This window comes from Neolamprologus brichardi, chromosome 7 (genome assembly GCF_056152115.1).
Source record: "Neolamprologus brichardi isolate AB-2024 chromosome 7, ASM5615211v1, whole genome shotgun sequence".
NCBI classification, from domain to species: Eukaryota; Metazoa; Chordata; class Actinopteri; order Cichliformes; family Cichlidae; genus Neolamprologus; species Neolamprologus brichardi.
In genome coordinates, this window is record NC_142110.1 from 2,246,812 (window position 1) to 2,273,370 (window position 26,559).

The 26,559-nt window shown below is 41.5% G+C and overlaps 1 protein-coding gene across 1 annotated transcript in view; it reads left to right on the top strand.

Moving 5' to 3' along the window:
• Positions 1–26,559, top strand: part of cdh13 (cadherin 13, H-cadherin (heart)) — a 463,504-nt gene that overhangs the window by 389,195 nt on the left and 47,750 nt on the right. The window contains exon 12 of the mRNA XM_087842806.1: positions 17,394–17,536. Within this exon, the coding sequence (XP_087698932.1) occupies positions 17,394–17,536 (143 nt within the window). The remainder of the gene's footprint in view (positions 1–17,393; positions 17,537–26,559) is intronic.

The window sequence follows — 26,559 nt, forward strand, 5'->3', positions numbered from 1 at the left end:
CCCATTTGTTCTTTGTTCCCTTGTGTTATGTGTTGGGTCTACCCATATGGAAAAGATATATATAAATCTTATAAAGTTTGTATCTGTCTTGTGTGAAACTTGTATGAAAAGCATACAAGAGTGAAAACACTTTGGATACTTACTAAAAAAATATATGAAAGTAATGAGAAAGTGGCCACTTTCATGAGTAAATCATATAAGTTTTTACTATTTCTTTTCCATAAGGGTAAACTTAGACCCCGCTGACCCCGAGACTTACTCCCATGAATGACAAAAAAGAGCAAGGCAACAGCGGTCGATCGATTTACTTGAAAGGGAGGCCTCGTCGGTATCTCAGGAAGGCACTTCAAATCCCATCACGATTGACCCCGACACCGGCTTCCTCTCGCTGCCTTTTATTGAAAAATGTTCACAAGAAACAATAGTTTACAATGGTTCACACAAGTACCCACGTAACCCACCTAGGTTACAAAGACAAGGCACTGTGTGCGTGCGTGCGTGACTTCCTGATCACAACTGTTTCTAACAACATCCTGGTCATAAAGGGGGTAATCTCCCCCACACCCCATGTATGGTTCAATTCCTGTATTGGTTCAGCATAAACAACACAGTGAAGCCATAAAAAGGGCAGGAAGCTTACCAAACATCAAACAAACCTTCACAAGGATGTGCTTGTGATAAAACACTACAGCGCCCCCAGAACCTCGAGAGGCTGGGGAGGGGACAAAGGAATTCCTTTGATCGCAGAGTTGAAACAATGTAGAGATGGTAAGCATAAAAATGACAACATGTAACAATTCACTTTAACATTATGGCTCGTTATGGGTGGCCAGACCATAACATAATGCTGATCCCTCCTCGAGCCCAAGCAGCACACAGTTCATACAATTTGATAAGAATTCTGTACAATGAGATGATTTAACACAAAAGAAGGAGCGGGCTATAACTTCGGGGTGGACCTAACGCCAAAACAACAAACAAAAGGAGCCTATCTAAACTTACCTACAAAAAGAATTAAACCAAATGACAGCAACGTACCTCCCTAACTAACAAAAACATCAAGTACGTCTCCTGGATCCACCTATGACGGAAAAGCACCTGCACGCTTACATTTGCATACGAGAGACAAGGTGTTACAACAGCAGTCATAACAGCTTGTCTCCACTTTCTTTGGATCTCATAACAACAAACAGGCATTACAGTTGAATGCTTAATAATGTAAATATGTAATCAACCAAATATGTAGCAGCAACACAACCATATCGACTTGTAGACGTGGTCGGGACGACCAACTGCCGAAGTTCAAACTGAGCATAAAGGCCATGAAAGGTGTTTTTGTGCCTTTGAGCATGGCTTTTGGTGCCAGACAGGCTAGTCTGGGATCTTCCCACACGACCACATCGTATCCAGCAAGAACAGAATAGTCAGACTGGTTCAAGCTGATAGGAAGGCAACTTTAACTCAACTATAAAAGCAGCTTGCATTTGACTAACCACAACTGGACAATAGAAGACTGGAAGATGCTGACGGCACTGTGACTTTCCGATGGGAGGATCGGGATTTGAGCAACGTGAAAGCATGAATCCATCCTTTTACCAGTGCTTCAGGCTGCTGCTGTTGGTGGTCTAATGGTGTGGGGGGGAAATCTTCTGGCTACACATTGGACCCTTTAGTACCAACTGAGCATTGTTTTAAATGGCACAGCCTACCCGAGTGTTGCTGTCAGTCCCTTTATGACCACATTGGACACATGTTCTGTGCTGTCACATACTGTCATGTTCAAGAAAGCAGTTTGAAATGATTCGAGCTCAGTTCACTGTACACAAACAGTCTCCAATCGATAGGAAACATTTGGCATTGGTAGAGCAGTAAATTTGCATCTTGGCTGTAGAGTCAACAAATCTGAAGCAACTGTGTATCATCATGTCAATATGGACCAAAACCTCTGAGAAATGTTGGCCTTGTTGAATTTATGCCCCAATAAATGAAGGCAGTTCTCAAGGCAAACTCAGGACTAACAAGATGTACCTAATAAAGTGGCAGGTTAGTGCATATCTACTAGTGTTCATTAGGAAACAGCCCCTAGCTACTGTGAATTCTCAAATGGTAGAAGAAATGTTTCTATATGCAGGTCGTGTATGATAGTTAGTGTGTAGACTCACACAGTGATGCCAAATGACAATTTAATTAAGATGGACCATATTTCTGTCCCAGTTTAACTTGCAAACCAATACAACAACCAACCTTTCTCATGTAGTGTGACTAAAAGCACCCACAGGGACACGGAGAGGAAGGAGGAAGGGTCTCAGAGGTTATTTGAAGTGTAGGCATCGGAACGACAGATCAACAGGAAAGCACCTCGCATAGAAATACTTGGAAATGTTCTCCCCACTAGTCTAATTGTCTGAGTGTGTGCAGCTTAAATAAATATCTAAGTGGTGCAAAATGAGGAGATGGGAATCTCGGTAATAAGAAACTGAACCGGTGTTGTGCTCACGGGGAATGAAATCAACCACAGTGTGAGGTTAGCCCGTTACTCTGCTGATTTAAGGCTGAAGCTGCCGGTTTTTCATTTGCATGTCACTCTGCTGAGTCATGCAGTCTCCTCCATGTTCCTCTCTCTCTTGCTTGCGTCCTGGGATGTGAAGGGACTGATTACAGGCTAATCAGCTGTTTGGATTTTGGTTCTCATTTCTTGCAGCTGAGTAAAGTAAACGAGTTAAAAGAGAGAAACGGCGACGGATCAGGGGCAGGGAGATGCTTTCGTACACTCAGTGTGCCAGCAAATAATTAAAACAATCCTAAAAGATGCCAAGAGGAGAAAGCAGAGAGTGTGAAGCAGGAGTAAATTGCTTTTCTTCCTGGTAATTACAGGTTTATGCTTTTCAACTGATGCAAAGAGCTGCTATTTTGCACCTTATTATGATGATAATGTTTCCTTGCTCGATGCGTACAGTCAGCCGCACGTGTGCGCGTCACCGGTTTGGACTGCGTTTTGCACTTTGCTCTGTTCCTGCTAAATAATGACAATGCAAACTGCTCATTCTTTGAGCTTCAGGCCACCATCTCTCTGCGCACACTCTGCTGTTAAACCGACACAGTGGGTCTTTGTTCAGTGTACTCTGTGGAGCGTCTGCAGTTGTTCAGTGGAACTGGCACAGAGCCTCCTCGAGACGTTACCTGGCGCACAGCAGACGACAGTGAGCGCGCTGGAAACAAACGCTTTGATGCTTTTGTGGTTCTGCAAAGGGAACGTCAGAGGGAGGCTGAGTATTCATATTCAGTCACATGCTTGCTGGGTCTGATTTAAGCCAGGATTCAGTGTTCCTGGATCTGCAGCTGCACCGCGAAAAAGCATGTAATGAAAGAAAAAGAGTGTCTCCGTTTACTTCAACAATGAGATCTGTTCTGTTCTCTTTCCTTTAGTCTTTGTGCATCTGTGCTGAGCTGCTTTCATCGAACACGTTTATCAGTGGTGATCAGTAGGGATGGGTATCGAAAACCGGTTCTTGTTGAGAACCGGTTCCCACTGTTTCAATTCCTTGGAATCGTTTGCCATTTTTGCAAACGATTCCCTTATCGATTCCAGTTTCCCCGAATGACGTCACCACGTTGCGGAGCGTCATTTACCTGGCGGGAAACATGGCGGCTCAAACGCTCAAAAGTTTGGTTATACTTTACGAGAACAGATGACAACAGGACAACTTGCAATACTTGCAAAGTAGATATTTCATTTAAGGGAGGAAACACTACGAATATGCAAAAGCATTTGCTCACAAACACACGATGACCTTAAATGAATGTTGTGTTTTTAATTCCGCTCCGGACTCGTGAATCTCAACCCAGCAGCAGCGGTAACGTTTGCACGTCCTCTCCCGTTAATGCGGCAGGTAAATAATCAACTAACAGTGCAGATTATGTTAGCATTACTGTGCATTTAGGTGACCATGATGAGACAGAGTCTGGCTCAGATGCTGGCAGTTCTCGCTGCAGTCTACCGTAGCGTCTCCTTTCAGGCCAAGATAGACGAATGTCACCGAGCAGTGACTCAGTTTGTGGTCAAAGGTTTGCACCCATTTGCCACAGCAGATGATTTTCAGTAAGTGAATGTGTTTAATTGTAGGCAGGGACATTACTGGATATTCTTGTGTAATTGCTACAGAAGAATATTTATTTTATTATTTTACATTTACAATGTTTTTTCCTGGGGACCCTGTGACGCCCCATTGAAGAGCTGTAGGCTGGATCTCTTAAGATCTCACTGTTGGGTTTGTAAGGCCATGTTACTCCTAAATTTCTATCTTGTTCAAAGAGAAGATATAAAACAAAGTTCTAAGCTAATCGACCTTAATGTTCTCCTTTTTTAAAAAGAATCGATAAAGAATCGAATCGTTAAACAGAATCGAAAATGGAATCGGAATCGTGAAAATCTTATCAATACCCATCCCTAGTGATTAGTAGCTTTAATGTTTTCATGTTTTCGAGACGGTTTCTCACGACTGCCAATGAAACTTCTCACCTCTTACACCAAGTTGCTTTGCTCACACACGCAAAGACAAAGCTGAATCAGTTTGATTGATGCGACCAGCTTTTCTCTGGTCCTGCCACGTTCATTTCCTCTGCATGGACCCGCTGCACTGTGCTGATACAGAGCAGAAATATGAACAGGTGTGACACGGGTAATTTGTTCACATGGCCTAGAGCAGTCGTCGGCCAGTCAGTTTAGAGTTGAAATCCAGCTCGCAGCGGCCGACCGAGGTCTCTGTAGGCGACCCCAAAGAAATCACTCATGTTTTGAGAACAATGGCTCCAAAGCCAAATCCCCTCCCTCGCTCTCTCGCTCTCTCGCTCTCTCGCTCTCTCGCTCTCTCTCCTTGTGTCTCATAGAAATGTTAAAAGGAAATTTTATTATATCTCATTAAAAGTAATGCAAATGTTTGTTGAACTCTGATTTCACTTACAATAAATCAGGTCAGTTCAACACTCGATGTGTAAAATGATGCTTTGTGACTAAACGGCCTGTATCCACATTTTTAAAGTAACCTGAGAAATAAAATGAAAGCAGGACAAACCTTCACCCAACTGTCCTCGCAGCTTTGAGCAGCTTCGAGCAGCTCTTCAGTGTTCAAACTGGATTTATGCTTTACACAAAGGGATTTAGGTGAGTCCCACCATAAATACCTGTTGTGCTGATCCACCGTCCAGGCGTTATATCCACTATCACAGCACTAGATGGGTGCATTCTACAAGATTAGGTGTTATTTAGTTACTAAACTACAAAACATATAAAAGTGATATTCAGACTATAATCATAATGCAGAAAAGGGCTGTTAGATTAATAAATCATGAGGGGTGTAGGGCTCACACAAATGTACTCTCTATTAAGACAGAAGCTATAAAATTCCAGGATCTGGTGAAGTTTAAAACAGTGCAAATTAGGGATGGGTATCGTTTAGGTTTTATCCGATACCGGTGCCAAACCGGTACTTTTGAAACGGTGCCGGTGCTTAAAGAATGGAGAACACAAAATTGGTCCAAAAACCTCTCATGTTCAGCTGTTTTTTTGTAAAAAGATAACAATGTTAGCCTTTTCTGCAGCTATGGGGCATATATGGTATCACTCTTGGCTGGAAGCAGCTTAAACAATGGAAAAAACACAAACTTTGTCCAAAAACCTCTCATGTTTAACTGTTTTCCACTTTTTCTTTGGTCATTTTAGCCTTTTTGTCCAGGGTGAAGGGAGTATCTGCCATCAAACAAGAAGACAGCTGCATGTAGCTATGATGGTGTTTGCTAGTTCACCTTACATGCATCAATGTAATAACGTGGTTAGCCTACTCAACGTAAATTACACGAACAACATTAAGCTACTCACGCAGAGAAGAACGGCTGCTGCTGCATCATCATCCTCATCATTTCTGCTACACTGGCAGGGCTAGGGGCCAGGACTCTCCTCTTCGGGTTTTTGGGGGATGTTGCTAACTCCGGGTCGATAACAGGCACCACACCCGCAGTAGATGTGCTCGGTGTGAGGTCTCGCAGCAAGCTATCAAATACGGCGCATTTCTCGGCTTTTAAAAAAACGCTATGCGTCGCCAGGTGTTTCATCAGATTTGAGGTGTTACCTCCTTTGACAGTATCACAGTATCAGCTTAAAGCACTTGTTGCAGCTGCTGAGTTTGCATCTTTTGCTGTGAAGTACAGCCAGACTTTGACCGCTTCGCCTTGGGCATTTTTAATCTGTAGCTCTGCTCTAAAAGAACGTACGTACCTGGGCCCGCCTACTATCCTCGGAAACGTAAAATGATTGGCTAGAATCTAAAGTGTATCACAGCTCAGGAAAAAAAGCACCGAAATGTGCGCTGCTTTTCAGTCTGGTTACTACCGTTTATGTCAGAACTGGTGCCATCATGGCACCGGATACCGGTACCCATCCCTAGTGCAAATAATATATAAGACAAGGAAAGGGATGCTCCCAATCGCAATAAGTAAATGGTTGAGAGAAGAGAGGTCTAATTTTAGATTTAATTTAAAATTACAAAGAGGAAGAACAACTTTGAAAAGGATTTCTATTTCTATAGCGAGGGTTAAATTCTGGAACGAGTTAACAGAAGAAATAAAGGTCAGTAGTGATATAAACCAGTTTCAAATAAAGCTCAAAGACATTTTAAATAAGAATGAAGAAAATGCAATTAACCCAAGACAGCAGTCAAAGTGATGTTTATTTTGCAAATTAGTAAATCTAAACATAGTTTTAGTTGAATATGAGAAAATATTTTTATGCTCTAAGTTGAAACCGTTGTGTACGTTTTTGTTGTCGGAGGAAATGATTGTTTAGCCCCACCTGAGGGGGTGGGGCTAAACAAGTATATACTTCTGCCTACTGCTTTTCAAACAACTGCATGGAATGATGTTATGAAATGTTGGTGAAGTATATGTTTGAAATAAAAATGAACTGAACTGAAAACATTAACTTTTTTTTCCCATCAGAATGTTAAATATTCAGTATTCACATAAATCGGCCACATGCAACAAAACTTGTAGGAGGAATGCAAATGTCTAGTGGTTTTACAGATAAAGCAATGTGACAGAGCTCTGGAGTCCATGCATATACTTCAGGCCGAGGCAGAGTATATACATGCATAATGCAGAGTCCAGTTTTCACAGATTTGTTTTATTGTTTTGCTGTTTTTGTCTGCAGACGTCATACACAGTGATAAACTTTGCTTAAATGCCTCACTAACATGCAGACAAGCACAGAAGGTTAATCCGTGTTAGTGACCTGGGTAGTGGTGGTGCTGGGTCACCGTTCTTACCTGAATGTGAATTCATTGAGATCTTTGGTTATAGCGATAGTTGTGCTGAATAAAAGTCCGACTCGTCCCAGATCACCACTGCAGAAGCAACAGAGCCAGCGATCCAGAAGGGCGAGAATTTGTTTTCATGACGCACTTACACACAGTTTCGTCTCACGTGTCCTCGTCTTATTGCCATCCTTGATCCCTCTTCTTATCTCACTTTCCCTTTTTCTCTCCTTCTCCTCTCGCTTTGCTAACCGCAGATTTGGATGAAGCGTACAGTCGCCGTAGCCAAACGCAAGCAACCTCTACTTCTACTGCTTCCCTTGATTGATGTTCTCATATCTATCGCTCGCACACACACTCAGCGGCTCTCAGATAGAAACAGACTATTAGCATTGGCTCTGTGCCGTCTCCATTCTCACAGTAAGTTAGACTCAAATCAGAAGGAGATCTCGCTGGCAGAGGAGAAAGAAGAAAATGATAGAGAGACAGATAAAGACAGTGAGCTAAAGTTAGTGCCAGCTCAGAGTCCAGACAGGAAGAAGAAGGAAACAAACGAATGAGACGAGTGCATAATAGTGTTTACTGTGATATGCTGTCATTGCCAGCCGAGTGCATTACTACACAAGTTGTGGTGCACTGCACAAAACTGAAACTGTGCTCGTGTGTTGTGCATGAGAAATTAAAACGGGCTGTGATGGTTGCAAACGCTGAAGTCAGAGTTGTAACAGAGCATCGCAGGAGTGCAAAATGGTCAGTTTATCGAGCGACCCAGTAAAGCAGACGTGCGTGACCTGCTCTCCACGTGCACACATCCTGCAAGAGTTTAAATATTTAAATTGGATGCATTTCCCTTTTCCTCACATAGCCTTATCATTATACTTTAAAGACCCACGAGAACAGCTGGGAACCATATATTGTGTTATTTGACTCTGATCCGTGTCTCATTATGCATCGCTATCTTCTTCCTACTGTTGGGCGTTTTCATCAGGAAAACAGTAGTTTAGCTTCCAGCCTTTCCGGCACCCCTACCTGGATTCATTATGTGTCTTTGAACAGCTCAGACCTCTGAATATGAATGACGCCTGCATCGCTCTGATACAGCTGAGTGTGGAAGGAAGTTTGTCACAAGGATTTTTTTTCCTCGATTTTATTTGATTATTCAAGGAAGTAAACAAATGACCATGTAAGGATGAAAAAAGACGACTGAATAAACACTGGCATTGAGCATATTAGCATGTTTTTTTCATCACCTGCTCAAAGACAGTCCGTAGATTATCTGAACACAGAAGAATATGCATCAACGACTTTAACCCTTACAACCAGTGTGAGGCAAATTTGACCCGATTGGATCAGACAGCAGGAACATTTCACTAAAGTTCATCCATTTAGTCTAAAATGTGGTGAGTTGTCACAAAAATTGTATAGAGAAAAAAGACTGTAAGGGAGCATGCTTTTTCCTTTCGTGCCCCATTTTTGTGGAACAACCTCCCTGAAGATATTAGGCAGGCATGCTGTGTGGAGGGTTTTAAAGCTAATTTAAAGATCCACTTGTTCCTGATCCTATGTGTCGTAATTCCATGCCAGTTTTTACTGGTTCTGTCAGTTTTTAAATTGTCTTGTTTTTTTCTGTATTGCTTTATTTATCTTTTTTTTTTATCTTCAAATAGCTCCTCAGCATATTATTATTGTTGTTGTTGTTGTTGTTGCTTTTGTTAATTTAGTGGCTAACATTGTCACCTCACAGTTAAAAGACTTCTGGTGGATTATACGTAATAAAATCACCTGAGATGCCAGTTTGGGAAATACAGACACACATGTTTCCATCCATCTGCGTATCCTCTTTCCGGATTGCTGGAGCCAATCTTAGGCAGTGTTGGTCAAGTTACTTGAAAAAAGTAATCAGTAATTGATTACTGATTATTTCCCCAAAAAAGTAATCCCGTTACTTTACTGATTACTTATTTTCAAAAGTAATTAATTACTTAGTTACTTTTTAAAAACACGATTTACAACCTGAATAGGTGATAAAGTGATAGATCTTTCAGCCCAATTCTACTTTTTCTGCATAATCATCATACAAAATGTAATCAAATGGAAAAGTCTCTTTTTAAAACTTGTTTTATTAGTTTTAATCTTTTAACTTTATGCATCAAGCAAAAATTTAATTATCTGCAACATTCTCTGACTGGAAGAAATTAGTTTAACATTTAAACCTATTTTCTGCACATTCCAGCACATAAAATAAAATATTTTGTGTGTTTACACTCAGTCTTTCAAATAGATGCAAGTAAAACACAGCAGAAAATAAATAAAGTCACAGGCTAGCGGTCCTGTTGCTCTATTTTCACCTGTAAAGCAGGAGTGGGGTAGGCGGAGGGTTACCCTGGTGCAGGTGTGCAGCGGTCAGTGGAAGAATCCGCGAGTTTCTCTGTGAGTTTCCCATTACGTCGTAGCTACTCGGTGCTTGTTTGGAAGTTTAGGGGTTTTTTTCGCTGTAAAAAGAAGTTTTCTTCCCACGCACAACGGACACTAATGTTTTTGTCACTTTTTATGGAATCAAACTCAAAGTAAGGTCAGTACTTCCACGCTTTAAACGCTGCACGCTCATACTCTCTCTGCACTCGATATATGATCCACTGTTGATCTGCACACAGCTGTTGTCACGAACGTCGCACTCGCTTACGTCACTGTCATGAGACATTCTCGCAAAAAAATCACGGTTTTAGTAACGCAGTAACGCAGCGTTCCTACGGAAGCAAACATGGGCGTGCAGCAGCCTGATGGTGGAATTGAACTCAGGACCTTCTTGCAGTGAGGCAACAGTGCTCCACCGTGATGCTCCTGTTTCCTGCCGTCACTTTAAATACATATACTAATTTGCAGTAATCAAGTTTTCAGCTCCAAGTGTTATTTAATATGGAGATTCTCATTATAATTATGAATGATCGTTCTGAGGATGATACAGAACTAAAGGCAGCGTTTCATGGCTGCAATAATGTTTATATAATGAATCCCAGCAGCTTCGGATGCTCCTGGCAGTTTCACTCTCAAAATCTATATTTGTGAAAGCAGATGTTTTCTGCAGAAACATGTTTTACCTCAAATATCGACTTCCCTATTTTGTGAAACACTGATTAATGAATAATTATCCTTTTTTTATGTCAGTTTTAATCCTGAATTGATCAGTACTTCAAAATTTGTTGAAATGTATTATGAGGGAATTGTTGCACCATACTGTGAGGGTGTAGAATATGAAGAGTATGTAAGGGTTAAACTAAACAGAGGTAGAACTCAATGGATTAAAAGCTGGAAGGGCTGAAACTTCAATGCCAGGGATACGAAGCTAATCTAGTAAATGGGAAGTGTTCTGCTAGAGAGCGATTGGCTGTTTAAATGCAGGCGATGAAGAAGAAAAGCAGAAAACTAAAGTAAAATGAAATGCTTTCTATGTATGAAAGCAATGTTTTTTTTCCAAATAAAACCGTCATAAGAACAGAAATTATAAGAAAACCCTAAATGACAGTGGTGCACATACGTCGCTGTAACACCAACACAGGCTCAGCAGGAAAACAGTCTCAGCTTTAAGGGGAAACAGATGAATTCAGCGTCTGCTTTGAGAGCTTCATGTGGATTCTAATCTAATCTTTTAGTCTCAGTAGAGCAGGCAGCTGTTTTCAGTAAACAATCTCTCATAAGCGCTGCATAAAAGGGCAGAGAAACAAAGTTGGTGAAGATATTTAGCTGCTAAACAGCAGAGGTTTCCCTCAGTGGGGGGATAGTGGGGTAAAAGGTCACCATTCCCATGATGCACTGGGTGTTTCTTCTTCACTCACTATGGTCGTGTCCAAATTCATGGCTGCATCCTCCTGAGGCCGCATTTGTAGACCGATTACGCCACAGCGACGCGCCGAAGGCTGTCCAAATTCGTAGACTCCTCCCAATGCAGCCAACCAATGCGTCCTCCTTTTCCCCGAATTTGAAGGATGGGTCGGGTGTGTCCTTCGTGGCCTACCATATCCCAGAATTCATAGTGCGGCCCAGCCAAACTCCAGTTTCCAACAATGGCGGCCGCTACTAAGTTTTAAAATTACTCTTACTAATCTTTCTGGGTCACAAAATAAACGTTTAACATATTTTCAGGCGAGAAAGTAGCTGTGTGAACATCAAATATCTGCTGGGTTTATCAAGATATCGCATATTTGCAAAAGTGCTTCGACGTTTTCGGAGACGTCTGCTACCCACCAGCTCGATAGCTCGCCGGGAGCTCGAGGGTTACTGATGCGGCCGAGAATGGCACAACTCCCGGCACATCATTTTCACATCACCGCGGACTTTCGCTACTCGGGTTAAACGTAATATATAAGTCACTTAGACAACCTAAAAATGTTATTGTTGGGCTTTTTTCAGTGTTTTGTTTGTTCGTGAGTAAATCAGCTTGGCTGAGATTAAAGTTATTAGATTAGATTAGATAAAATAAAACTTTATTAATCCCCCGGGTGGGTTCCTCCTTGGTTTTTACACAGCTGACTAAACGTCAAATAGAAAACTGATTAAACAGAAGTGTGAGACGGTCGAGAATTTACGCCAGTGTCCTGTTATATTTTAGATAGCAAGGAGCAGACGGCTGAGACGACGCTAATCAGAAGGCTAGACCGTCCAATTTCACAGCTGTTTATTTCCGGCCTACCCGACCTTCTGAGGACCCGGCCCACGTAGACCGCGAAGGCCGGGTCCTCAAGAGGATGCAGCCCATGAATTTGGACACGACCTCTGTGTTAATAGACCTCTCTGCAGATGGCCCCGCCCCTCCCTGAGCCTGGTTCTGCTGGAGGTTTCTTCCTGTTAAAAGGGAGTTTTTCCTTCCCACTGTCACCAAAGTGCTCATAGGGGGTCATATGATTGTTGGGTTTTTCTCTGTATGTATTATTGTAGGGTCGATCTTACAGTATAAAGATTTGGTGCTGTATAAATAAAATGGAATTGAATTATTAAAGCCATACTGCTGAACCTGTGAAAACTGTTGTGTGATATCCTCGCGGGGTTTGAAGGGAGCTTCCCTTTGTCTGATTTAGGACACTTACTTAGGAAACAGGAAAAGACAACAAAAATGCTTTTAGTTGGAGTAAAAATGTAGATTAAGGTTCTTGAAACTTCACACATCAGGGACTAAAATCACAGCTGTTTTTTCCGTCTGCCTGCACGAGTTCTGCAACTTTTTCCATGTAAAGTACTAAATCACTAGAGAACCTATTCAAGCTACAAAGTGTTTGTTTTATGTGTAACTATAGTTTGAATGTTCACAGGGGACCAGGACAGGCGTTTTACACCCAGCTCTGTTCTACCAACATCACCCTACTTCCATATAATTACTTATTCTTTGCAAAGAAAAACACATGGAGCTTTCCGATGCATGCTTTATGTTGTAAAAGTTCAGATTTGCCTTCCTAACTTCAAAAATGCTTGCATGAGTGGATTCGTGGGCGTGAGCAAGTAATCAGAAGATATTTAAAGAAGTGTTGATACTGAGCAAGCACACTCATAGAACCAGAGTTACGCCAGTTGGCTTTTTCAGTGTTTTGTTTAGTTTTTATGCAGAATTATCAGCCTATGTTGTTAATAATAATACATGTAAATTGTATGGATATGCTTGTGTTTATATGGCCAATAAAATGAGTTGAAAACATAATAATCTCAATATTTGCATTTAACGTAATACTGGGTCTAATTCAGAGAATATGCATTTATAACCTTGCTTGGATAACGGACCCCAAAACCTTATGTGTATTTAAAAAAGGGATTTACACGAACAACTAGACTAAATTACTCAGAACTGGTGCCAGCAACATTTCTTAGGCTACTTAAGTCTAAAACAAACAAGAGAAACAACCTGAATTTATGCAAACGACGTTCACTTACGAGTCAGCTTTCATCTTCTCTCTAAATTAGCTCTTATTGCAAATTGTCTCTCTTATTCTGTGTATCCCACCCACACCTGCTATTGACACAAACAGAATCACAGATGCACACACTGTATGCCAGCATTTTGCTCCTGTTGTAACTGGATTACAAGTGGGTGGCAATCCTCTTTCTCCCCCCTCCGCGCTTCCGCATCGCTTTGAGTTGTCTGGGAAAACTGAGGATCCTGGCTCACATCGGAATTTTAGGAAGAGCTCATCTCTCACACATTCACCGCAGCGACAGTGGAGCTCTAACTTCAGATTAGGATTCAGGGAAGAGTTGTCAAACTTTTTCATTGTGTATTGTTTAAGACATTTTAGATTTAAGAAGCCAGCTTGTCTTATGACAAACGCATATTTTATGTAACTCCATATTTTATGGATGACTCACTTTTTAAACCCCTTGTAGTCTGATTTTCTTTCATGTGTCCGGCCCTGGATCACTTCTAGTAGGACAATCGGACAATTGCAGCCGACTCCTAACATCCCAACTAGGGATGGGTATCATTTAGGTTTTATCCGATACCGGTGCCAAACCGGTACTTTTGAAACGGTGCCGGTGCTTAAAGAATGGAGAACACAAAATTGGTCCAAAAACCTCTCATGTTCAGCTGTTTTTTTGTAAAAAGATAACAATGTTAGCCTTTTCTGCAGCTATGGGGCATATATGGCATCACTCTTGGCTGGAAGCAGCTTAAACAATGGAAAACACACAAACTTTGTCCAAAAACCTCTCATGTTTAACTGTTTTCCACTTTTTCTTTGGTCATTTTAGCCTTTTTGTCCAGGGTGAAGGGAGCATCTGCCATCAAACAAGAAGACAGCTGCATGTAGCTATGACGATGTTTGCTAGTTCACCTTACATGCATTAATGTAATAACGTGGTTAGCCTACTCAACGTAAATTACACACGAACAACATTAAGCTACTCACGCAGAGAAGAACGGCTGCTGCTGCATCATCATCCTCATCATTTCTGCTACACTGGCAGGGCTAGGGGCCAGGACTCTCCTCTTCGGGTTTTTGGTGGATGTTGCTAACTCCGGGTCCGATAACAGGCACCACACCCGCAGTAGATGTGCTCGGTGTGAGGTCTCGCAGCAAGCTATCAAATACGGCGCATTTCTCGGCTTTTAAAAAAACGCTATGCGTCGCCAGGTTTTCATCAGATTTGAGGTGTTACCTCCTTTGACAGTATCACAGTATCAGCTTAAAGCACTTGTTGCAGCTGCTGAGTTTGCATCTTTTGCTGTGAAGTACAGCCAGACTTTTGACCGCTTCGCCTTGGGCATTTTTAATCTGTAGCTCTGCTCTAAAAGAACGTACGTACCTGGCCCCGCCTACTATCCTCGGAAACGTAAAATGATTGGCTAGAATCTAAAGTGTATCACAGCTCAGGAAAATAAAGCACCGAAATGTGCGCTGCTTTTCGGTCTGGTTACTACCGTTTATGACAGAACCATCATGGCACCGGATACTGGTACCTATCCCTAATCCCAACCTGTGTGTGCTCTTACAGCTAAGGACAATTCCTCTCCGAAACATTCCCAAAGCCATAGCAGGTCAGAGAAGCCCCTGAGGGTGCAGCGGAAAGAGTCACACTGTGGACCTATTGATGCTTTACTTTCTGCAACTCTAGTGAACTCTGAACAGATCACCTTTCTGTCCTAGAAGTTATTTCACAATAAACGCAGGGTGTTGTGCATCTATAGGTCATTTTTGCTTTAAACTCTGTGTTTTACCGTATGTTGAAGTGTGTGTGCGCGCTGAGCTAAATGAGGACACGTGCAGCGTCGTGTGTGGTCTGTCTCATTTGTTGACTGATTTGTTTGGACCTTTTCTGGTTTTGGAGATAAACACGTTGAAGCAGATATGAATATTCCTAATGGCTTTTTAATGTCTTTCTAATTTGCCCTTTAAAGGGCTCTAATGGACTGTCCCCGTGTTTGCACAGAGAGGAAAAAACAATGGCTCTGACTCATTTGGTGGTTACCTTTGAGCCTGCACTAAAGCAGACAATATCATTACAGCCCTTTAGAGCTCCTCCTGTAGGACGAAACATACTTTACACCAAGTGTTTGTGTAGCAGCGCATATTTAAAAGGGTTCCTGCTCTGGAATAAATGTGTTTCTGCGTGTTGAATGAAAATATCCGTTAGTTTACCGAGTGAGGAATTTTTGTTTTATTCCAATCGGGTATGAAAGATCACAGAGAATTGATCCTGATGACTCTGAGCATGTTACTGTAGATATTTTGGTGATTTTCACGAGCTCAGTTGCTTCTCAGTAAAACTTTAACTTCTTCTCTACCAAATACACACTTTTTTTTTGCCATTTCTATCCAATAATAGAAATAATAGAAATAATGTGACATCAGTGACATTATTTCTATCCAATAATAGAAATAATAGAAATAATGTGACATCAGTGACATTATTTCTATTATTTCTATTATTGGAAAGAAATAATGTGACATCAGTGACATTATTTCTATCCAATAATAGAAATAATAGAAATAATGTGACATCAGTGACATTATTTCTATCCAATAATAGAAATAATAGAAATAATGTGACATCAGTGACATTATTTCTATTATTTCTATTATTGGAAAGAAATAATGTGACATCAGTGACATTATTTCTATCCAATAATAGAAATAATAGAAATAATGTGACATCAGTGACATTATTTCTATTATTTCTATTATTGGAAAGAAATAATGTGACATCAGTGACATTATTTCTATCCAATAATAGAAATAATAGAAATAATGTGACATCAGTGACATTATTTCTATTATTTCTATTATTGGAAAGAAATAATGTGACATCAGTGACATTATTTCTATCCAATAATAGAAATAATAGAAATAATGTGACATCAGTGACATTATTTCTATCCAATAATAGAAAATATAGAAATAATGTGACATCAGTGACATTATTTCTATCCAATAATAGAAATAATAGAAATAATGTGACATCAGTGACATTATTTCTATCCAATAATAGAAATAATAGAAATAATGTGACATCAGTCACATTATTTCTATCCAATAATGTGACTGATGTCATCGCACTAGGCAGGCAGCTGTGCAAAAATGCTTATACGCTTAACAACAAATACCCTCCCGACATTGTTGTGTGCATGTTCACGTGTGTGCATTTCACTGTCGCAGTGCAGCGATGATGAAAAACTGATGCAAGACACAAACCAGAGCAAGTGTCTAAAACTGCAGTCGGTGACGGCGAGAGAGACATATGGAGGTTAATAACCTGTCAGCCCAGCTCTGTAACAGTGGAGAAGTTGGCCTTATGAATCATGTGGCTCTTCAGTGTGTTTAACAAGAGTGTGTAATACAAGTGTGTGTGTGTGTGTGTGTGTGTGTGTGTGTGTGTGTGTAGAAAAGGAGCATTTACAATGATAGAAGCGTCATTATCAGTAACATTTTGTTACAATGAAACATATGTGTTTGTTAACAGCAGTAATCACTGGGAGCGAGAGTGGGAGGGGGAAAGGTGTGAGCAGAGGTTGATTGCAAAGCCATTTCCTGAGGCTTTGTCGCGCTCTGTTAGCTGTAGAGCTCCATTTGAAAGACAATTTGTCTACTGCTGAGCACTCGAACAGCGACCTTGTGTTGAAGAAAGTCTGCACATTCGTGTGTGTGCGCAGTGCAGGATGCACCAGGCTCGTATGTCAAATAATGCATGCACGGAAACAGCAGAGGCAGCTAAAAGTTTGGTATACACACACACACACACACAAATAATATATATATATTCACCCATAGCTCTTAAATCAATCACATGTAAAGTTACTGTAGCGCAGATGAGAGCCTCTTGCAATCACCATCGAGCAGCCATCAGTGGCCGATTGAGTGGCCGCATTAGCGAGGTCGTGATCTGCTCTCAGGCTCATTTTCAAAGCGATGCAGGCTTGGCCGCTCGCCCACCAGATTTGGAGAGAGGTCCTCATCATCTTCAGACCTCAGCTCTGTTTGGGATCTTTTCAAATGGTACGATCTAATCAAACTGCACTGCTGATTTGTTCTAATATAGAATCGACTGACAGCATCCTGGACGATAGTTGATCTGATGATTTCCTCACGTGGTCTCTTTGTTTTCTTACAGGTATGCTGTTCTGCAGGACCCTGCAGGCTGGTTGAGTGTGAACCCAGTCAGAGGAACTGTCAACACCTCAGCCTCGCTGGATCGCGAGTCTCCTTATGTCCACGACAACAAATACACAGCCGTCTTCATCGCCACCGATAATGGTGAGTTGCACTGTAATCTGAGTAAAACTCATATATAATCTAGATAGGATCGATTTTAAGAAATACTTGAAATGTAAGCAGTCGGTTTATCCGCTGTGGAAACTTTTATTCTCGTTTTCATTGTACAAAGAACTTTTCATGGGTGATGAGTGTCAGTTCAGGCATGAAAAGCAGAAACAGAGCCGCCTTTGTAACTACTGAGCACTCTTGACTTTACCTGGCAACAGTCAAAGTGTAATTTTTCCCATGGTGACAATAGGACGGCCTTATGTGGTGCTCCTGCGTCTATTGGACCATATGGGGGCTGCTTGGCAGTGTCAGCCGAGCTGCCGCTTTGAGACTTTCCAAAGCACAGATGAAAGTGTCGAGAGCTTTGGCGCTTTTTTTCTCTTCGCTTCCCACTCTGTCTCATCATCTCTCTGCGTCTCTGTCTCTTTGTCCCCCTTCCTCTGTCTCTCTACCTTCTCCTATCAATCCATCTGGTCTCCTGTGCTCGGGAGATTCTGACAGATCCATTAGAGGAACTGAGGGATTCTATTAGTTGGCGGCAGAATAGCACTGTTGTGCTGGGGAATTCGGTAGCCTTAGAAAGATGAGTGCTGAAAGAGGAGTAATGATGGGGCAGGAGGAGAAGCTAGAAGGGGGTGGAAGGGTCAAGAAAAGAAGAAAAGGAAGGGACATAAGAGGAGATAACAAGAAAAAGATATAGAGCAGGGGAAGTGTGACGAATAGGTGGAAAAGAAGAGAAATGGAGAGTGGGCTCAGCCAGGTGAAAGAGTAAGATCTGTGGTAAAGCCGGCAAAGGATGGATGAATGCAGGAAGTTATTGCAAAGTCTTCAATGGAACTGACATTGTTAGTATGTAACCTCAGATATGTTTAAAGTTAATTTCCCATCAGCTTTGAAAAGTGTCTGTTAACAGAGAAAGGTGTGAGCATAACTCCGTTTGTAGTTACTGTGTGCACGTAGACACTGTGCAGGGTGACGCATGCATCGCTTTAGATCCTGTTATTGTGAGAGGACATTGGGGCTGCTATAAAAGCTCTGTGCACAAAAAAGATGTTTTATATTCATTACATATAAAATGAAATGAGCCTTTTGGTTTATATTATATGTTCATGCTCATGAAAATCATCTTAAAAGTACATTTATAGACTTTTCTGGGACCATGAATTACTGCATATGTAGTCGAGTTTACCAAGTTTTTCATCAGTTTTCCTTTATGTAAAATTCTTTCTTGTCAATGCAAACAGAAAACTCAGGCATGACTCTGGTTTGAATATTAAAAAACCCTTAAAATGAGCTCACTGAGCTAAATATCAGTGTTGTGACAGTAGACTGGCGCTGCTAAGGTTCTGCTGTTTAGCAGTTATTCTATTAATTATGTATCTTAACATGGTTATATGGTGGTAATTAGCATTTAACACACAGTGCAGCGTAGGCCGATCACAATGTAATTACATTTTCAAGTATTTAACAAAATCAAAGATTCACCAGAATAATGTGTTATTTTCCTGGTGGGGAGATGAATGATTGCAGCCAATCACGGCGCTCCAACAAGTTTCTGATGAGACGTTTAACCCTTTAAAGCCGGTCAGAGCAGCACGCTCTGTTTTGCGTAACTATTTTTAAATCCCGGTAGCTCTGCAACCACGTGAGCTAGCGCAATAATATTTTTTGCATATGAAACCGGAGGAGTTGTACTTACATCTTATGCCATCAGCTTGTCCTCGGTCACAGTTTCCTTCCACATACAGCTTTGAAAAAACTGCATAAAAAGCGCTTGCAGCAACAAAAACATAATATTCCAGAAACACGCTTTGCTGATCCGATCAGCTGTTTGTAACACTTCCTATGTTGGAATAGACGTCAGCGGGAACTATCGCATGTCCGCCATTACCTGCCCGAAACCGGAAGTGACGTCATTTTCGCAGAAATGTAGTTTTTTTACCATCAGGGCCTCATGAGCCTATACTGGTGTTTTTAAAAGTTATGTTTGACTTTATGACTTTCTGTGTGGTTTCTGGGATGCTTAGGACTCATATTGCACTGCTGGAAATAGTTTATTTTGATGCATATGCTGCTTTTTTGCAAATTTGCATTATAATATTTATTTTCGTTTTTCCTGCAGTGTATAAAAATTGGTTTATTTCAAAAATAAAACTATGAAGACACTCAAAATAAATTTCCTGTGGTGGGAAACTATTTTGTGCAACTTTTTTGTATTTACAGTTTTGAGGGATAAGCCTCTTAAATTTCTCTAACTAGAAATATATGTTAAAAAAACAAAAACGATTTTAAATTTTTTTGTAGATTATTGCACTTTTTTTGCAATTTATGTAATTACTATGCACTTAATGCAGACATATTATTAAAATTTGGGCTATAATGGTTGTATTGATGTATAACAACTTGAAATGCTCCCAAAAATGGCTCCACAACATGTAAAAATATAATATAAGCTCTGGCGTACTTGGTTCTATGGTAGGTTTTAAAGGGTTAAAGGATGCCTACATGGATTTTTTCAATATTGTTTCACGGCCGACACACTGACGTCCCCTGAGACACGTGCCTGTTCTCTGTACTGTATTTCTAGGCTCTAAAAATCAAATACACTGAAAATATGAGCCTGTGCTGCTGTTCTGTCTACAGAGACGAGAACAAGCTCAGTCTTTTAAAAAACGACTGTCGATTTCTGTCGACTGTCTGTGCGTGGTCGAGAAATTTCAGAATACTGATGCGTACCTGCTCGACTGCCACCTCCGCTCTTTTCTGCTCGCTGTGTCATCAACTGGACAAATCTGTTCCTTCCCCACAGCTATCAGCGCAACGATGACTGTATGACAGCCGGCCTGTGTCATAGGCTGTCATGCCTACCAGCAGGATATCGATTGACCCTTACATTTTCTGTCTTTATATATATGCAGAGACCTCGAACGAATACTATCCACCTACAGAGGACGAGGAGCAGAAAGACAGAAGGGCTGTGTTTAACAGAAAAAGGACGAGTCCTGTTTCAGGAGTGTCTGTAAACACAAGTGCAAGATATACAATAGCAGAGAAATCTACTGAAATAAGGTTTAAAGAAAGTATAGGCATCAGTTTTAAAAGTATGTGGACACGGATCTTAAGAAAACTACGGAGCCCCGCAGGGGACATGGGAGAAAAAAAATTAAGACGGACTTTTGCGAGATCTCGCAAAACAAACTCGGGATCTCGCAAAAGTTGAATTCCAACAATGGCGGCAGCTACTTAGTTGTAATATTACTCTTTCTGGGTCACAAAATACACTTTTAAGATATTTTGAGGCGTGAATGTAGTTGTGTAAACGTCAGATACCTGCTCGGTTTACAAGACATCACATATTTGCAAAAGTGCTCCGACGTTTTCAGAGATCTGACACCCACTAGCTCGAAGCTAACAGGAGGTCGAGACCTACTACAGCCGGGAGGAACACCGCTTTCCCGGCACGTCGTGCCTCGACCTCCCGGTCGGCTTCGAGCTGGCGGCCTCCGAAGAATGCGGCTAAAACTTTTGCGAGATCTCGCAAAAGTCTGTCTTAATTTTTTTTTTCTCCCATGTCCCCTGCGGGGCTCCGTAGTTTTCAGACTGACAAAGACATATGACTTCACTCATCATACAAAAGCAGCCTCTCAAACAAAGTCTTATTCCACACCACCCACTGAAATACTGGAGTGTTATTGAAATTTTCTTTCGCTACTTTTTAATCTAATTTTCCATTTTTGTCTTTCAAATGAGTTTAGATGAAATTATTATCTGTGCAGATATAAGACAAACACATAAAAACTTAAAGTTATGTTTATTTACAAACACTTTTTTTCTGAAGAACTAAAACTGATACAAATATAACAGATGTATCAGGAAGCACCGCTTCAGGGTTCTCGGTGAAGCTGCTGTAACGTGAGAAACGTTAAATAGTGTGACGCGATTGTTGTTAAGTTAATTGTTTTTGTTTGTTAAGTCCGTCTTAATTTATTTTTCCTCCCATGTCCCCTGCAGGGCTCCGTAGAAAATTGATGAAAATAGTGGTTTTACGGCCACTTTAGGCTGACCTGACCTGGACTCAGAATTGCCACGAATATACGCTATTACAGTTCTTTTGTTTTGTGTTTTTTGTGCATGGTTAGCAGCAGATTGACTGTAGCTCCAGTTAACAGCATGAGGGCAGGTCAACTCCAGCAGCCCTCTGGGCTGCAGCAGATGGAGGATGATGGTGCGAACACACCACCAGAGAAAGATTGAAGTCCAGAGAACAGAGTCATGCATATGATATGAGAGATTTACAAAGAAACCAAGATGATTGCATTGATTTAAAAATCAAAGGTCATCAGCTGAAGAGTTAGCAACAGCTGAATGCAGTCTGGAGGCGTCGCTCTGCTGCCAGACTAATCAGTTGCACCTATAGAAGAAGCGAGCCAATCATGGGCCACTTTATAATGTGTTTGATGGTGATGCAATCGTCACTGTGTGTACACTTTGTGAGTTATTCACCATTGCATTCACGTTGCAGGTTGTATTGTTTCTAACGGCGTGTTTCTGATTCCCAGTTAATAATTTAAAAGCCATGAATGAGTTTCGCCTGTGCAGCAGCACCTGGCAGGCCCATGGAGCAGGACAATATTGTTTGAAGTGCTATTGTTCCAACCTGAGCGCAGGGCTTGACGGGCTGTTTATATAAACTCTCATCAGTAGCGTCTGTTTTTCAGGCCAGCGAATTCTCCTCTGCTCCGTGATTCCCCGCTGGGAGGCCAGCTGTTCCCGCATCTTACCCCCCTCCCTTTCCTTTGCATTAGTTCTTGTGGGTAGATTAAAGTTGTTTTCGTCGTACTTGATGCAGAGGCTCTCTGGCCTGCGCCGCACCTGCGTATCTCCTCACTACTGTGTGTTGCGCTTCAATGTTTTCCGCTGCTCATCATTTAAATGTTAAACTGCCTCCTGGAGGCAGCCATTTGTCATTGGGAGGCATGAATACATTATCGAAGCCCCAGTCGCCTGAAACACGCCGGCACACGCACGCAATCTTCAGTGTTTACTGCCACTGAACCTGCGATTAAAAACCCCGAAGTTATGGGGAAAGTGGCTGAGCAGTGCTGGTTTAAGCACATGGATATACGAAGGAGAGACCTCCTGAAATATTGTGTGCATGCACGTGTACCTGAACCACAGTTAGACAACTCCAACATAGTCAGAGAGCTTTTGTTAATTACAGGAATATTAAGTATTGCACACATACATGCAGCCAGACTGAGCCTCAGCATTCATCACAGTCACATCACATCCCCTCTGGTTTAAATCAAAAGCTGAGAGGGGACGCTGAATTCTAATGGGTCACAGATTAAAACCCTTTGGTGCTCAGACAGATTTAAAATTTAATAGTGTTTAGTCGTGTGTGTGTGTGTGTGTGCATATACATAATATGTGAATCTGTGATCTCACAGTGTTAGCAGTGACAGTGTGTGCAGAGATGCACCTTTGTGTGTCTCTGCATATGTCCATTTTCGAGTGCATTGGCTGCCCACTGTGCTGCCTCATTGCTACACTAAGTGTTGGGAACCAGTGTGCAGCTCGTTGCCGTAATGGGCTGAGCAATTTCCCCGGTCGGGCGAGCCCAGATACAGAGATTTTACCGCTAAGTGTCTGTCATGTCGCAAGCACATAGTTAGCAGGCTGGCAGGGTACATGCTGATAGATAGACTGGTGTTTTGTCTTGAGCCAGCTGTGATCAGGGTCCCTCAAACAGCAGCAGGGAAACAATAAAGCCTGATGAGGCGGTGGGTGAGGCCAGCGCACTGGGCCTGAAATCAACAGGCAGACAATAGAAGAGAAATGCAATCATGCTATCAAACAGACTAAAAACATAACCTCGTGGAGATGATCGTAGTTCTCCTGATCTGTTTTTAATCCATAATACAACTCTTATTAAGTTTCTTTATTTAATCTTATTAAGTCATTAAGATCAGAAGGGCTGTTAAGAGATACGAGCATAGTGAAAGCTAGAAATCAGGCGTGTCTGCCTGCGACGTCTTTTCAAAAGATCCAATATAGTGCAGTCGAGAAAGCGAGAGCTGAAGAAAGATAAATATAGTAACAGGAGACTCGGTGTCAAGAAGCCAAAAAAAGAGAGAGAAACATGGAGGGAAATGAGAGAAGGCGGCGAGGAAACTGAAAGGTGAAAATTAAAGACACAGGACAGAGAAATGAGTTTTTTTGGGTGGAGGAACATTTCTAAAAGAAAACGTGCGACCTCGTGACGTACGTTTGACTGAGTCTTGATTATGTGACTTCAGGAAGCGCTTCCTTCCTCCCGCTCTTCAATCAATCCCTTTATGGTCGCAGCCACAGAGGCAGGCAGGTTAACCACCTTCTTGAAATACGTTCTCACCCAGCCAATCAACGATGACCCAGTGCAGCAGGAGGCAAAGGTGACGCTCGCGAAAGGGAAGAGTTCAGGGTGCAGAATAAAGACAACTCGACCCGAGGAAATGGCAGCGTAATGGATACGCTCCGTGAAGAAGCTCGCAGCTCAACACCGCCTTCCTTCTGTTGCATCCTCTGTCTTCCTGCGCTGCTTCATTAACCCCAAATACTCACTGTGTCTTCCTCACTTCAGCTTCAGTAGCACCTCCCTCTCCCTCTCTCTGTCTGTCCTTCACTGAGTGTCTTTGTCTTTTATTCCTCGACTTGTAGCAGAACCCATTGGGGAAGTCTCCACCTTGTAAACAGGCTCACGTCGTGTCTGTGATTAAAGAAAGCCTTTGTATGGCTTTGCCAGGGAAGAAATGTCTTTCTCTGTTATCTGGCCTTGCTTATCTCGTGTCCTTGGAATACTGATTCATCCGCAGATCCGAAGTTCTTGCTGTGTCTGGCACACACCAAAACAAACCCAGCCCACTCAGCAAGGGAGCCTCCATCTGAGTACAGTACTTCCTGGCTACTTATTTTATAAGCACTGAAACTACTGGCGATGCTGAATCCGAGTATATTCCAAATTATTTAAAATTTAACGACGGTCCCTGGCTTCCTCACCCAGCACATTTCTGCCGGCGTGTGGTTTTAATGGCAGGGATCCAAATGAAATGAGATGAGTGGTTAGTGGAGATGGAAACGGATAGATAATGAAAGATGAAGTCAGATGATGGCTGTCGGAGAGCGCGTCGTCGGACCAACACGGGAAATCTGTCAGTGCTGCTGAAGAGTCGAACACGCCATCTGCATATCTCAGTGCTTATGTGTGTTTATCTATCAGGATGTGAGTGTGCTGTGCATGGTTTGGTCTTTTCATTTTAATGATGGTTTTATTGATCTTGAGATTTTAGGTTCATCACTAGCTCAAAATATCGAACTTCTTCAGTAGTTACTGAAGAAAACGCGCTACATCTCAGTAGCCTCTGCTCATATCAGAGCTAAGGGAGGATACCATACTGACATCCTTGTTCACCATTAACTCTTATAAAATAAAATAAAATAAAAATTTCCAGGGAAAGTTGAAGTGGAAGGTCATCCAGTACTCAGGAGGTCCATCGTTTGATCTCTCTTCCAGTCTGGATGGCGACGTGTCCTTGGGCAAGATGCTGAATTCCTATCAGTGAGAGAGTGTGAGAGTCTATGAAAGTGTGAATGTGCTGGTACGGTACAGTGAAGTGCTTTGAGTGATGAGTTGCAGAAGAAACGCTCATTTAACTGCTTTTACTTGTAGTTTTTGCAAAAATGATTACAGAGCAAACTGGCAGACAAGCAAAAATTACATTTACGTCACCATTTCCATTTCTCTATCCACCGTAAATAAATAGAAAACTATTACTGGGACGTGTAAACTCACACGTGGATAGGAATTCAGCATCTTGCCCAAGGACACGTCGCCATCCAGACTGGAAGAGAGCTCAAAGGGCGGACCTTCAGAGTGCATCTGTATATCTGCCCGTCTGTATAGCACTATAAACATTCAATTCAATTCAATTCAATTCAATGTTATTTATATAGCGCCAAATCACAACAAAAGTCGCCTCAAGGTGCTTCATAGATACAGAGAAAAACCCAACAATCATATGACCCCCTATGAGCAGCACTTTGGCGACAGTGGGAAGGAAAAACTCCCTTTTAACAGGAAGAAACCTCCAGCAGAACCAGGCTCAGGGAGGGGCGGAGCCATCTGCTGCGACCGGTTGGGGTGAGAGAAGGAAGACAGGATAAAGACATGCTGTGGAAGAGAGACAGAGATTAATAACAGATATTAACCTCTGTATAAACATCTGTATACTCTTTTGTAAATCATCTGTACATAACTATTCCCACCTTTTATTCCACCCATATCTGTATTTAATCTGCTCTTTGCACTTCTGATTAGATGCAAACTGTATTTTGTTACCCTCTATCTATACGTGTGTAATGACAGTAAGGTTGAGTCCTAATCCTAAACAGTGTTGGTCAAGTTACTTGAAAAACGTAATCAGTAACTAATTACTGATTACTTCCCCCAAAAAGTAATCCCATTACTTTACTGATTACTTATTTTCAAAAGTAATTAATTACTTAGTTACTTAATTACTTTTTTAAAAACACGATTTACAACCAGAATAGGTGATAAAGCGATAGATCTTTCAGCCCAATTCTACTTTTTCTACATAATCATCATACAAAATGTAATCAAATGGAAAAGTCTCTTTTTAAAACTTGTTTTATTAGTTTTAATCTTTTAACTTTATGCATCAAGCAAAAATTTAATTATCTGCAACATTCTCTGACTGGAAGAAATTTGTTTAACATTTAAACCTATTTTCTGCACATTCCAGCACATAAAATAAAATATTTTTTGTGTTTACACTCAGTCTTTCAAATAGATGCAAGTAAAACACAGCAGAAAATAAATAAAGTCAAAGACTAGCGGTCCTGTTGCTCTATTTTCACCTGTAAAGCAGGAGTGTGGTAGGCGGAGGTTTACCCTGGTGCAGGTGTGCCGCGGTCAGTGGAAGAATCCGCGAGTTTCTCTGTGAGTTTCCCATTAC